The sequence below is a fragment of the Pseudorasbora parva genome, chromosome 12 (assembly GCF_024679245.1).
Source record: "Pseudorasbora parva isolate DD20220531a chromosome 12, ASM2467924v1, whole genome shotgun sequence".
Taxonomy (NCBI): Eukaryota; Metazoa; Chordata; class Actinopteri; order Cypriniformes; family Gobionidae; genus Pseudorasbora; species Pseudorasbora parva.
In genome coordinates this window covers 27,842,923-27,858,241 of record NC_090183.1, presented here as the reverse complement: position 1 = coordinate 27,858,241, position 15,319 = coordinate 27,842,923, and the positions used below count along the sequence as shown (strand labels likewise).

Sequence of the window (15,319 nt, the reverse complement as noted above, 5' to 3'; positions counted from 1 at the left end):
TTGCTCAGAAAACTGACTATCTAGCAGTCTCATCCAAGGGTTTACACACTTTTATAAACTGAATCTTTATAAATGAAATACAGACATTACTTTGTCAGGGATAATTTTTCCTATTCCAATTTCTTGGCATCAGAAATTGTGAAAACCCCTTCTCTAGACCACCAAAGATATACAATTCAAATGTACATGCTCCTAATTTTAACTACAAAGGATCTGAAATTTGCATGATTCATAATTTTCACTGAACACCGTTACTGAATACAATAGATTAGAACAATTATGCTGTCACTTTGTCAACTGCAACAAACAAAAGCAAAGATCCATTTTTAAATTTTTCTAGAGGTAGGATTTGCAGAATTGTTTTAATATTACTTTAGAAGTTTTATGAGAGTTGATGCCACAAGCTCTTTACATTTTACCTGTGTTAAATATATATTAGCATACAAGCAGTGTTAAAGCATGGAAACACCTACTTAATGTTACAAGTAATCAGACAAACAACAAATTCTTTTATGAAATATTTATTAGAACAAAGAATTTCTGCACAAATGTGAGGAGGCAAGTAAGATCGAGCTTTAATCCTCCTCTGCAGCTTGAGCCCGAAGGAAGCTGGCCTTCTTCTGGGCAACACGGTCTTTTCTCTGAGCCAGTGTGAGCTTGGCACGGTTCCATCTAGAAGGAGAGCCACTCAAATTTAGCAAACTCAAGTTGCAAGCAATTTCTCCCAGGAAATCCACTTTTAAATACAGCACTACATTTCAATGAGTCATTTAGGTGATGCTAAACCAATTTTACCCTGACCAAAAATCATTAGTCAAGTTCATTGAATTACTTGGTCCTAAGCATAATTCATTATTGTTCTTTGCAGTCTAGATGACAATTCATGTCGGTCCTGAAAACACCACAGTAGACGGTTTAAAACAATAAAACTACCTCTAATGGCTCTGACACAAAGTCCAACTGTTAACCAAAGCTGCTCTCAGTCCCGTCTTGAAATGTGCATCAACTGTGCAAATGTAGGACCAACTACAATTCGCTCAGTCTTAAAGGGTATCATCATCAAGCAGCAGAACAGTTACTGTGGACATTAAATCTACGTACTAAACGGTTTCATTGACAAAATACTTTGAAATAGCAAGAACGCACAACTCTAAGCCTGTAATATGCTCATGAAGAGAGCACAAGACATGAAGCAACCAAACAAAAGATCTGTACCTCTTCTTCTTGACTTCCCGCTTGGGCTTCTTTTCATGCACTGGGTTCTCCCGAATGGATGCGTGTGCCTTTTTGTACATTTCCTCCATCTAAGCAAGACACACACATTAGAATACAGCAAAGATGTGACAAGATTAACATCATTTATAACTAATGTATAAGCCTACTTTATTGTAATATTTTGTGTTAATGAAATAATGAACTCAAGTAAATGTGAATGAAAGTCATGGATTTGCAAAAGGCCCACCATCTCAAAACTATACACCATCCCTTCGAGGCAAAAAGTCAAACACAAGATATTTGTAAACCTTAGTATTTTATGATGCGTGATGCAAGTACATTGCGATAATTTGTGCGTCTGCCTCACTTCTTAAGAGATGTTCAGAGTGTGTGTGTCACGCTTTGTTTACATCATGTTCTTTGCCAGGGGTGAATTTAGGAAAGCAGGTTGTGTGACATACCCGGGTATGTTAAAGGTCCAGTTCGCGATTCCATCTTTCAAACTTTAGTTAGTGTGAAATGTTGCTGTTAGAGCATAAATAATACCTGTAAAATTATAAAGCTCAAAGTTCAATGCCAAGCGAGCATGATTATTTTAATTTAACAGAAGTTCCCTTTCAAAGCCTACAGCGAACGGCCGGTTTGGACTACACCCCTGCACTTCCTTGCTGTAATGACGTCACTAGAACCGTTTGTTGACTAACCCTCCGCCCCCAAGAATACGCAAAATAGGGGGCGTAGTCTTGTTGCTCTCTCACGTGGAGAAGAGCACGCATTCAGCGCCTGCATCTCCCCGTTATGGTAAGAGGCGGGACCTTTCCGGGCAAAGTGCGCTAAGCTGCTGTCCAATCACAACATGGGAAGCGCTGGCCTAATCAGAACTCGTTACGTATTTCTGAAGGAGGACTTCAAAGAACAAGGAAATCATCAGGCCGTTTTTAGAGAGAAAACAGCGGTATACAGTTAAGTAAATTGTGTGTAAAATGTTTTTTTCCACGCGAAACATGAACTCATGTTATATTGCACACTGAGCTTCGAAAACACGCGAAGAACGGGACCTTTAAAGGGTAAACTAAAGCCTCAACTTCCAGTTCCAAAAATAGAGGTAACTTTCAGGGTATGCAAGTAGCCATAGCAACTCGCTCTAAACATAACCTGCTCTGGAGCAGCTTCTGTTCCACGTTTAGTTTGCTTAAGAGGTTTTCAGATGTGTTTTGTATAATTATTGTAGTTAAATTAATATAACCAAATTGGTTATATAGTTACAGTTGCACACTATATAACCAAATTGGTTATATAGTTACAGTTGCACACTATATCTTTTTTAAATCACTACTTTTTTTTAAATGTTAATATAATATTCAATTAGCGGGCATCAAACAAAGTTTGGTACAAGTTTGGTTGCATGATTAGGTTTTGGGGGAAGGAAAAAAAAACAAACATACTGAATCAGCGGTAACACCGTTCTTGATGAAGCGGGAGAACTGTTTCTTGTACGCATCCTCATCCTCCTCCATCAGTAACCTCATGTACTCTGCGATGTTCAGGCCCAGGATGTGCTTGCGGTGGACCTCTGCATTGAACTCCTTGCTCTCAGTGTCATAGCCTGGGAATCGCTTGGTGCTAAGACAAATTACAATCAGTATTAATAAACAGAGCTCATGGAGTCCTGATGCTACCAATGTAAACGTGTCTTAAATCAGTCCCGTCTTGAATCACATCAGTTCAGCAACTGAAGAAACAACTACAAGCTGCTCAGTTTCAAGATTTGTCATCAAGTAGACAGAATAATATGAAATAGGCAAACCTAGAAAAAACAGATCCACATTTAGTGCAGCCAGAAATAAACAGCGAAAGAGTAGATTTACCTGTGAGGAATGGAGAGACCTCCATCCACCGCACCCTTCAGGGCTCCGAACACCTTATTGCCAGTGGTGGTTCTGGCCAGGCCTGCGTCCAGGTAGCAGGTGAAAGCTCCAGGCTGTCCATCAATGCTCTCCACATTAAACTCATCCCCGGTGATCTCTACCTGGCCGTCATACACCTTGTCAAGGCCAAATTTGTTCAGCAGCTAGAAGAAAGCACAATTGTCCAGTTATAATCTGTGCTTGTGTCCTTGTATCAATTATCCAGGACCAGAATTGAGAGGGAAGCATTTAGTCCTGATATTAACTGCTACAGATGACTGGATTGCAAGAGTACAGCACTCAAAACAGTTGAAAGCAGGCTGCAAAGCATTGTGATTTTATTCGCTCAATCCAAATTTAGAGGTCACTAAAAACACATGTGACCACATTCCATTTGTACTGTCAAAGCTAATGTGTCTGGATGGGTTCTGCAATACAGCCAAAGATGCCTACTTTTCTAACAATGCTGCAGCAACAAAAAGGTTTTAAAGTTTGCCAGCTTTGTAAAATAAAATCTGTTTTTATACCGTATTTTCCAGACTATAAGTCGCTCCGGAGTATAAGTCGCATCAGTCAAAAAATGCGTCATGATGCGGAAAAATACATAAGTCGCAATGGACTATAAGTCGCATTAGGGCAGAGCTGGAGCCACGCGCGCATGCGAGCACCCACTCGCATGCACTCGCTCGTGCCCGCTTCACTGCATGCGAGCACCCACTCGCATGCACTCGCTCGTGCCCGCTTCACTGCATGCGAGCACCCACTCGCATGCACTCGCTCGTGCCCGCTTCACTGCATAAACCGAGCAGAAGAAAGATTTGAAGTGAGTGAGAAACTTGTAAGGGACTGGCGAAAAGCAGAGGTTACTTTAATTGTGATGAAGAAAAAGAAATCTACTTGCGGACTGTAAGCAAGATGGCCAGAGCTGAAGGAACGAGTCCACAGATGCTTGAACTCTCTGCCGGGAGAGGCTCAGCCATGGGAGACGAACGCTGTGTAAATCGTTCTCCGCTGCATATTTTACTACATGCTGTTTGTATTTTGCAGAATAAGATTTTCTTTATGGGGGCATTTTGTTTGTGTTCAGTCTTTCTAAGTTGTTGTCTATAAGAAAAAATTAGGCTACAGGAGCAGCATAGAGCACATTCTCACGGCTATATGTTTATTCTTGTCAGTCAGTATGAATTAAATTTGATATACAAGTCGTACCTGACTATAAGTCGCAGGACCAGCCAAACTATGAAAAAAAGTGAAAAAAGACTTACAGTCCGGAAAATACGGTACTTAAGTAGCAAATAAGCTCTGTAGTCAGGAATGCAAGTCACAGGTTTTTGCCTCAATTTGCTCACTTATCTAGGCCCTAAAAGTATGTATATTTTTGTGAGGAAAAAATAAGTACATTTGCGTGTATAGCACAAAAGTAGCCAAGTTTTGGGACATTACCATGTCATAATTGCTTCATTAACGTACCACCCTGTCGCTGTAAACTGGCCTGTCAATAATCTTGTCACAGTTAACATCCTCTAATACACACTACACATTAGTTTAAGTACACAATTCTTCCAATTTGTACTGGAGAGAAAAGTAGCACATTACTCTGCCCGTTATGGGACGTCCATCTCTTTATAAAAAGTTCAATGTTTTTGCTGATGGATGGGCACTTCAAATTTCCACCAGAAACAAGACCAATTTGTGTATCATGGGATAATTCAACATACTACGATTTGGGACATACCTAAATACCATTTAGGATGTATAGGGCCAGATTTGCCAAATAGGGCAAATTAACAATTTTGCGCAAAAAAAATAGTGCAATTCCATAAATGTGCCAATGGGAGCGAAAAGTTCTGCGAGTGATCCACTGACGCACAAAATAATGAATATAGATGCAGCCGAATTTCCATAATGACCAATGCAATCTACCATTTGTGTCTAGTTTAAGACAATTTTTTGGGTGGTAAATAATTGCACAAAACATCAGTAAATCCAATGATTTAAATACTCTCCTCCCTTGAATTTTGCGAATGAAAGGGAAACTCCTACAAATGCATACACAATAAGGTTAGCAGCAACATAAACAAAAAAGTCCACAACTTAAGCACATTTATCACTGCGTGTATCAAGTAAATCAGGACAGTAGTTTAATGCCAGAATAAGGTTTGAGTAGGTGGCAAGCTGTTTGTAAATCTGGCCCATAGTATGCAACCTGGGATACAATAATTGCTTTTTATGACTAAACAACAAAATACCTATATAAATAAAAGATTTTAAAGTTCCATTGCTTAATCTGGGTTGATTAAATTTGTCAATGTGTCATCAAAATAAACTAGAACAGGAATTTTTCATTCCAGTAAAATGTTTGAGACAATGAGCTCTGTTAAGACATTATGAGAGGATTTTCCTGTGTTCATATTACATGTAGAGCACTACAAATAGAGAGCTACCCCTTTTGAAGTATCAATTGAGTAATGCAATCCATCTTGGACAAATTTGATCTTCTGCAAAATTTTAATGACTCAAGAATCATATTTCTTCATTCCTGTCAACATGACAAACGACTAATAATACAGGTGAATTTATTTGATGCCAACTACTCTGCAAGTTCTTGTGACTGATCTGGTGAGGTAAAGTTTCATAAATTAATTTCAATGGGGAAATAAGTCAAAATAAGAGGCAAGACTCACCCTGCGGGCGAGCAGCAGCCCAGTGCAGTAGGCTGCAGCATAATTTGTCAAACCCACACTGATGCCGTACTTGGGCAGCTCATGGGAGTAGGCCGCACACACAATCATGTCACCTTCGATTTTAGCATAAGCAATCTGGAAAAAGAAACAAATCTTAAAATCACATGACTCAACAGGGATTTTTCTTCAGTGATGTTTTACATAAAGACAGCTGGATTCATCTTATGATACAATAATGAGAACATGCACGTCAGCCATGTTTTTTTAGAATACAGTTTTATTTAATGCATAAAATAACTACTATGTACTAACATTAGCCACTTTTCCACGGTTGGACCAAACCGTTCTTTGTCGTTCCATTCCATTCAGTGCCGATCCGGCCCAGCCGGTAGAGATATGGTTTATTGTCCACTGTGGGGCTGACAGAGCTATTTGGAATGTAATATAAATAAAAATACAAATGTTGATTTGGTAACGCAAGAGTTTACAATTGATGAGATGTAAATAGTGACTGCACTATGGAGGATGATCAGATCAAGTCACTGGAAATAGCAATGACAAGTGACCAATCCCAAGTTGCGACGTCACTACACACTCTACCAGCATGGTTGGCCAATTCCAGGCAGAAAACAGTTTGTAATCGTGCCGTTCCAGGATCACATGGAAACAAACCCGGAAACGTATGGCCCGACAGTGGAAAAGCGGCTATTGAATACCCACAAGACTATGTATTATTTGTATAACTGCATGTTTTTCTGGAAAATTCCAATATTTATTGCTAACATGTCTGAGGTATGGTTGGGTTTAGACGTAGGGGTAGGGTTCAGCCAGTGGACATGGATTTTTGCTGTCGTACAAGCTCGAAGGTGACTTTTTTCTCAGGAGAAATTGCATGGAAATTGTTGATGCTGATTGTGTGAGAGGAATTACAAGCAAAAAAAAATTGGGAAGCCTGCTTTACACAGTCATACAAAATCACATGACATAGATCCATCACAAAGATCCATGACTCGGAACAATGTAATAGCTCACAATTATAACAATATTCAATAACTTCACTGTAATTTACTGTACCATCACCAAACTCAACTGACACGTCGCTGCTGCCCAGATAGTTATAGCACAGCAGTTGTTTTTGAAAAAGAATATTAAATCAGATTTTTTCAGATTTTTCATAAGGAACAATATTCAATAACTTTACTGTAATTTACTGTACCATCACCAAACTCAGCTGACATATCACCGCTGCCCAGATAGTTATAGCACAGCATTTGTTTTTGAAAAAGAATAATAAATATTTTTTATGAATTTTCATAACGAATTATATTCAACAACGTCACTGTAATTTACTGTACCATCACCAAACTCAGCTGACACGTCGCCGCTGCCCAGATAGTTATAGCACAGCATTTGTTTTTGAAAAAGAATAAATATTTTTTATGAATTTTCATAATGAATTATGTTCAATAACATCACTGTAATTTACTGTCCCATCACCAAACTCAGCTGACACGTCACCGCTGCCCAGATAGCTATAGCACAGCAGTTGTTTTGGAAAAAGAGTAATAAATCATTTTTTATGAAGAATTTTCATAATGAACAATATTCCATAACTTCACTGTACTGTCACCAAACTGTGTGTCGCCGCTGCCCAGATAGTTATAGCACAGATTACAGATGGATTTCTACATGACTGGATATAATATTACAGTTAATGTAACTGTTCATTCTTTTTAATTTCCTAAACATCTTTTTAAACCATCATTATAATGCATTTTTTATTGTTTCTAAAGTAAAATATATAGCATTATAATGTGAATATTTGCTGGTAGCTACAGCTGTAGCTAGCTAAAACGTAGTTAGCCTATCTGTTTGCACACAATGAAAAAAAAGAAAAAACTTTACATGGTCCCTAACTGGGTTTCCACGCTACATTGGACATTCGCAAGTAAGAATGCCTTTAAAATAATACTTGTAAATTTTTTTCGATTTTGAAAAGTGGTGTGGGTTGACAATCATTGCTTCACAATATCATATCGCTGTTTACCATTTGCAAACATTAATTTATTGCACATTTATTGAGATTGAAACCAACTTTACTTAGGTCTTTACACCCACCTGGCAGATGATGTCCCTGTTGGAGAAGCGGACAATCATCCTATACTTAGGTGTGTTGTACTTGTTCTTGTCTTGAATAACCAGGCGCTTTCGGGCAAAATAATCAGTTTTTCCCTCTGAAAAGCAAAATAAATAATGAAAACCATGCCTGTGTGTATGATTACATATAACAAACTGTTCAAAGTTCAGCCTTTACCTCTCCTTCTCCTGAACTTCACCTGGTACCTCTTGAAGTAGGCCTTGTTCTTCACTACTTTAACAAATCCCTAAAAAGACAACACAGCACTTTAATAGCAAATCACTTCAGAGGTTCAAACTGCAGAAGCAAAACAAACTGAAATGTCTGCTACAGTAAAAACTTTTATGATAGGAGTGTAAAAGTTTGAAAGGCCTGCAACAGATTTAGGCATAGCATGCTAACACTAAACGTCGAGCGAGAGCCCGATTAGGTGTTTTATAGTACACTCATAGAATGCTCTTTGAGACGTGTGAGGTTTCGAAAAACATTAGCAATATTGCAAAAATTCACTACAGTGTGCATCTCTTTGAAACTCATGTGGGAAGGGCTTGAAAACAGCCATAAGGCCACGTTTGAACTCCGTCTATCCGAGAAAATCTTAAGCCATCCTTTTATTATCTGTCATCTCACTTTAACGTAAGGTCACCAAACAGACAAGTAAGCTTTAGGGAACACAATAATAGAAGTATTGCGGCGCTGTACTGACCATTTTGTAGACTTTTCAGTCTCCTAAGCCGGAGCCTGGAGTCAAACTAGGGAGTTTTGACTCCGCTGCACTGGGAAAAGAAAGAATGATGTGCGCATGCTCGGGAAATACCATCGACAGCAGTGCAAAACAACACCGTGAGGAGAAAAGCACAGCGACACCTGCTCTTTTGGATGTATAAAGGCGAATATGAACTATACGTGTGTATGAGCAATGCTTATCAACAAATGGCATTTTTCCCCTACTGGCTTTATCTCATTACATGAAAATGCAGTTTAAACCGTCTACTAGGCCTATAGCTGTTAGGCTGTAGGCTATACTGTGTTTTTTTTAAATGTATATTAGGCTATCTATAGAGTTAAACTAGCCTATACAGAAAATATAAATTATTGGTTAATTAACACTGGTTTAATCTAAGACATTTCATTACAGTTTGTTTTGTTTGTTTTATTATTAATTTTATTGGAATAGAAGATGTTTAGGCCAAGATTTAATTATATTTTATAATTGGCCTAGATTTATTTGTATCTGGATCTTAATTGTTTGGAAAACTAGGCTATTGTTAATTTGGGCATAGAACTGTTCCTTCCCCCCCCCCCCCCCCCCCCCCGATCATTTCCAAAAGGTGTTTGAATATTTGTTTGTTTTTTATTTTTATTGTGTCCTATATTGTCTGTGGAGGTGTGTTGATTATTACAGCTAACAGCTTTTAACAGCTTTAAAAACTTTTTTAACAGCTGTTAACTGCTTTTTTTCACACTGTTTGTACTATGTTTTATAAGTCTAAGAAAGGTTGATTGCAAGGTTGAGTACAGGCTTACTACTCAAACCCATTGGGAAAAGTATCCACTAAAAGACCCCAACAGCAATCAAGCTGTAATTTTGTTGTTAATATTATTATTTACATTATTATATAAAATAATTTATACTTGTTTTGGGAAACAATTATTGGAACAAATATTATTTTATAATTTTAACAGAATTATCCTATATGTTTTCTTTTTGGAAATGCAAACAAAACCATTTTGACATCTTGACTTTTAGACACACCTTTAAAAGAGGTTAATTACATGGAGAAAGTAATTCTCTTTTTTGTGTCTTAAAATAGGTTCCACGTATAAAGCAGTTCTAATAGGCTGATTGCTACGTCAGTGATGCATTGTTGGAGAGAGAAAGGTGTGTCCTAACAACATCAGAAAGAAATTAGATTAACGTCAGCACAACCAAGGAAAACCAGAAAAGTTAGTTGCTGTGGGACATCTGCTATCCGAACTGCCTGTCTAGTCACTAACTTCTAAATGAAATCTACATTTTGCAGATGACCGGGCCATCTAATGGTGAGTTGTTTATTCAATTATCTGGCCTACTCTTTTTTCTTTTTTACAAGCAGTCTATGTTTAATAAAATATTAAAAAGTAGCTATGGACAATCTCGATACAGCATAATTAATATATAGAGAGAAGTCCCGATTGCAGTGATGAAATATGGGGATTATCCTGAAAACATAACAACTGAAATTTTATTTAAAACTATTTGCTTACAAAGAAATGAGGTTGTTGAACTGCTTTGAGCACTTTTTTGTGACATATTCAACCAGGCTTATGGCAGAGCATTGTGAGAAACAAATAGGCCTAGATGGACTCATTGTTATGTAAATAATTATGAAATAACTACATTTTGTTCATTATGTCGTCCTATATTCAAAGATTGCCTTTTGTTTATGAATTATCTTTGATTATCCTGGTGAATATGCACAATGAACGTATCTGGTAAAACGTGGAGGTGGACCTTGTAATTGTTAAGTGTAGGTGATTTTCATTTTTTACTTTTCATTTTGTACTTTTCTAATGTAGCTATTATAATTCATTTTGTCGGCACTCTTGTGTTTACTTGTAACCGGCTGTTTACAGCAGAGGGTGGTAGAGAGCTGACTAGCCCTGCAGGAGTGCAGGCAGCGCATGTGTGCGCATGCGCAGTTGTGTCCAGCGCAGCCGCAGCGCATAGCCCTTCTTCTGATGGCATGAGAGACTGCTAGAGGAGCTGCGGTAACTGCCTTGCTGTCTGCGCACACACGGGCTTTATACATTCAGCCTCTCTATGGACTGGACTGTTGAAATCCTGCCCTAGTGTGAAAACTGACCGCTGACGACGGGCTTGAACCCTCAGTGTGCGCGTGTGTGCAAGGTTATGCAACTTTACCTCGCTCCATGGAAAGTTAATATTTAGCTAAAACCCCTGGAACTGAAAAAGGCTTCAAGGTAACGTTAAACTGTTTGAGACGGGTTTTAATCTAGTATGTGTGTGTCTTTGCCTGTTGCAGTAGGGGGTGAATGCCGACCAACGTCCGTTGTTTGTTGTGGTTGTTTATATAGTTCTCCATTTAGTTATTCGGGGTCAATTCTTCTAGCTTTTGTCAGCTAGTAAAACACAGTTTAAATACAAAAATAAGTTTTAACAGTTGTCATTTTTGAGACTCTTGAAACAGTTCCAGCATTACAGGTTGAGATCTACTGTCCGTTAGCCACCACTGCTAACTCCTTTAGCCAGAGTCTCAGTAAGACTCGTCAGCGTATGCATAATGTATCATATTCCTTTTAAATGTTATATTGATATAATCTGCCATATGTCTGCCATAATTCATTATTGTTATAATTAGATTTACTCTAAAATCATGCACACATTATGTTGTACGACCGACGTTACGAGCTGGGTTGTTTGCCAATATTTAAATGCCATTGCATCTGCTCTGTTATTTTTAGCGTTATTACTTTGAGTTTTGAATAATAGGTACACATTTGTATTGAGAGTTTAATGCACGTGCGTGTGGTCACAACATTGTCACGGATCACAGTGCCACGTTTAGTCTAGGGTGGGGTGAGACCCAGCATGCATTGATCAGAGAAAACAAGTGTGATCACTTTAAACAGAAACAAACACATTAGTCCATTGTGTTTTTGTACTCTCTATCACACAAGACAAGCATCAAGGGTACTGATGATTTGATCATCATGGGAGTATTTCTGTTGTATGCATTCAAAATAATATATTTGCATGGTTTTTACATTGAGTGACTAGGTTTAGAGATGTTGAGCAGCTTACCAACCAACGTGTGCCGGGACAAAACATGAGATCTAATCTTTTCATAGTGTAATTTTTATATATAATACATAAGTTAAAAAAAGAAAAACAGTTATGTCATGTTCTGATGGGGGTTGGCTTTGGTTTTACTTGCTTTAAAAAACATTTACAAAGTAGTTTATTTTTTCATTTTAATAAAAGACAGATTACACATTTGAGTTAAGAACATTCTAGTGATCATCTCTAATTCAAAGTTTCTACCCTTCAAATTGCGCAAAGTAAAATTGTGAATTGAAAATGCGCACAATGGAAACGTCAATTTCGCAAACCCGTTTTTGTGCTTGCAGGAGGTGGCATTTCGATTATGTTTTTAAATGAAAAATTTAGTTTTAGTCTCATATCATTGATTAATGGATATCCTGTCATTTGTTAATCATGACGGTATCAAATTTACATGTTGCGATTAACTGCTGAAGCTTTTATCACAGAATACGGTATTATCACGATATTGAAATAAGTTGCAAAAAAGTGTTGCCATACTATAACAGGTTTAATAACTGTCTTATAACAAAAATAACCAAACATTTAAATACAATAAAGCATTACACACAAATGTACAAAGTAAACAAATATTACAAACAGATTAGTGTAAAAGAATTATAAAGAACAATAGGCAGCACTTTTCAATAATGTCTTACTAATTAATGCATTAACTAACATTAACAAAGCAAATAGCTACAGTTATGTTAGTTCTACTACATGTTAGTTTAAAAAAAAAAAAGCAACTGTTAGCTCAGGTCCATAATTAATACAGTTACAACCTTTGATTTTAATAGTGTTAGTAAATGTTGAAATTTACATTTAACTCCAAGATTAATACATGCTTTAGAAGTATTTTTCTTTGTCAGTTTGTTAACTAATGAATTAACTAATGTTAACTAATGGAGACTTATTGTAAAGTGTGTGACTGAAAGTTTTGTGCGAATATGTAATGGAAACCTGCATAATGTTTGTGTAAAAGCCATTTTTAAACTAATGGCAGGTAAATAGGTTTTGTCCAATGTTTAAAGAATCGTGTCAAAGGGCTTTTTTGATGGCATATTTGCTCTTGACTTATAATCTGTTGTGCTATTGAACATTACCATTTTGACTAAATATTACATTTTGTTAGTAAAATGTAAACATACAGGCCATGCAGAGCAGAGTGATGCGATTAGTTGATCAATGGCTGCAGGAAACCTGCCAACTACTTTGACATTTCCAAGAGTGATGAGGTTTTTTAAAGAATCTTCCTCTAGTTCTTAGAGTCTTTAACTCTCACCTTCACCCCCTGACCCCATCAAGGTCGCTAGAACCACGAGTGAAACGTGAACCACTGGATCTTTAAATCAGGCTTTGCAGTGATTACAGCTGATCTCCCTCTGATCGCTGCTGATCCACTTTAGTTGTGAGCCCATCCTTCTCATTCTGTGCGCACCATTATGTGCCGTTGTAGCACTTTACTGGAACATGGTGATTACATTCAGGAAGTTGAATGCAGTGTGACCTGAGGTATGTTTGTCAGTCATAGGATAAGATTTTCTTGATTTGTCAGGCTGATAATCTTGAATGTGACAATGTAATGCTTCTGATAGTCTTCTAGAACAGAACGTGTGCATCAGTGGTAATGCTAATGCTTGATGTTGACTGACTTGAAGAGGAAAGGTGGGATTTTCTTAGTGGTGGCTTGTGGGTGTAAATGTCGCTTGATTATAACCGAGTTCATACGACCAAATTACTTGTCTCTACTTGCCTTCTGGAATGCTTTTTGTCTTGTAGAGGAGACGTTGTTTTTTTGCTTAGTTTTGATGTTATATTTTCCCTGTATACTGTAATAGTTCATTGTTCTTCTTCTGTTCATTCACACGACCCAGCCATGTCGGTGCACTGCTCCATACAATGTCACGTTGAATAGAAGATCCCCTGCAGATTCCTGCTTTTTTTAATGTCTTGCTTTAAGTGGCCTTGTCTAAACTTGCTCGTCTCTCCCTCTCTTTCTCTTTCCTTCCTTTCTCACCCCTTTTACCCACTACACACTCAGACAAACATCTTGCTTCCATTTAGCCTGAGCAATGGAACTTCTTTGCTATGCAGGCATTATTGTAGTTCATTTAGTGTGGTTTGAAGAATTTAAACGTGCTATTATATTAAGTCCCTAAAGTGTGTTACTTAAAGGGATACTCCACCGCTTTTTCATATTAAACTGTTATTCCCTTAACCAAGACGAGTTGATACATACTTCTCTCGTCTCAGTGCGAGCAGCTTATTGCTTTGATGCGCTGTGATATTTTGATAGCATTTAGCTTAGCCCACTAAGCCCAGTTCATTCACTTTGGTACATTCAACATACAAACATGTGCTTAATTCATCTGCATTCATACAACAGCATTTTGTTTCGTTTTTTTGTTTTTTAAATAAACTACCGTGGGTGCCACGCGTGCGGCTCAAATGTGCGACCGGTTATAAAGCATTCAGATCTATTGTTGGCTATAAAATTTCACGATTTTATGGACACAGCCATGATTAAAATGTAAAAAGTAACCTTTAAGCCTGCCATCCAAATGTTGACACCTACCTAAGATGCGATTATACATTGTTTATACTCTTTATACAAATATGGACCATGGTAAACACATTTAGACAGTTTTGAGCCCTGTTTTGTTTTTAGACAGTTTAATATAACTTTCATAAAATGTCAGTACGTTACTGCTACTCCTCAACAGCAGCTGTCACAGGTGCGAGCAACAAGCACAATCTGTACGCTAGACCGTCCCATTTCCATGGAATGGAATCAAAGAGACATCAAAGAGTTAAAATTCAAAAAACAAGTGAAATTATTTGAATGAGTCATTGAATCAATCATTGATTCATTCAAAATTAATTTAGTTTTTTTTTAAATTATTCAGATTAATTAAACATAAAAAATACCGTAGCAATTAACATTGTGTCAGAACTTCTAATAAATCACATTGTTTTTTTTTTTAGCTGTCTGTTCAGAATTGTGATCATTGTTTGAAACAAATTATGATTCTTAATTTATCCAGAGTTATGCAGCTATACATGAACTGTTTGTCTGCAGTTTATGTAAAGCACACTTGTGAAGAAAAATTAGGATTGAATTGAATTTAAGCATTTTGGTGCAAAAATTATTTTTGTTGCCTACAGCATAGGAAGTCAAAAGCAGAAATGTGACTTGCATGAATTGTTCAGCAAAAATGTTCATAACTTAATTTGTGAAGTTGTCTAATGCATACTTTTGAGGTGGGGCTATTTTTCCTTTCGGTTGAACTGGCCGAAATAAGGCCTGTTTATATCTAAACAAACATTCAGTGCAATAACACTTTAATTTGAACGAACAGCTGTTAATGCCTCTGTTAACTTGAACTGTCAATGCAACATATTTTTTATGGAGAGTTGTTCTGATCTCTTTTTCATCACATTACGAATAATGATGGCCAACCAACTCAATTCTACGCTTTTGGTAACATGCCCAGAGCCGCTGCTGTTACCTAAAACTATGCCTTGGTGGTACTCAAGAAGTATTTTAAAAATC

The 15,319-nt window shown here is 37.3% G+C and overlaps 2 protein-coding genes across 4 annotated transcripts in view; one reads left to right on the top strand and one right to left on the bottom strand.

The window, feature by feature from the left end:
* Positions 1-505: 505 nt before the first annotated feature.
* rpl5b (ribosomal protein L5b) lies at positions 506-8,790 on the bottom strand. Its single transcript, XM_067459674.1, has 8 exons — positions 8,650-8,790; positions 8,121-8,190; positions 7,925-8,040; positions 5,807-5,941; positions 3,084-3,286; positions 2,661-2,838; positions 1,216-1,304; positions 506-672 (listed from the first exon to the last, which is right to left on the bottom strand). Exons 1-8 carry the CDS (start codon positions 8,650-8,652, stop codon positions 576-578), a joined length of 891 nt encoding a protein of 296 aa, XP_067315775.1. The 5' UTR covers positions 8,653-8,790; the 3' UTR covers positions 506-575.
* Positions 8,791-9,897: 1,107 nt separating this feature from the next.
* The window catches only part of evi5b (ecotropic viral integration site 5b), a 62,010-nt gene continuing 56,588 nt past the window's right edge, over positions 9,898-15,319 (top strand). Inside the window, exon 1 of one of the 3 annotated variants that reach the window (XM_067459663.1) lies at positions 9,898-9,986. In XM_067459663.1, the coding sequence (XP_067315764.1) occupies positions 9,984-9,986 (3 nt within the window). In that variant the 5' untranslated portion in view covers positions 9,898-9,983. Of the gene's footprint in view, positions 9,987-10,627; positions 10,908-15,319 lie in introns of those variants that run through there. The other 2 variants (XM_067459660.1, XM_067459661.1) reach the window with 2 other exon arrangements.

Bases quoted from the DNA above. Each gene is read 5' to 3' on its own strand.
- rpl5b (XM_067459674.1), bottom strand. The intron at 8,041-8,120 runs GTAAAGGCTGAA...TTTGCTTTTCAG, and splicing joins GAAGTTCAGGAGAAGGAGAG to AGGGAAAAACTGATTATTTT. The intron at 3,287-5,806 runs GTGAGTCTTGCC...GCTTTCTTCTAG, and splicing joins GGCTGCTGCTCGCCCGCAGG to CTGCTGAACAAATTTGGCCT.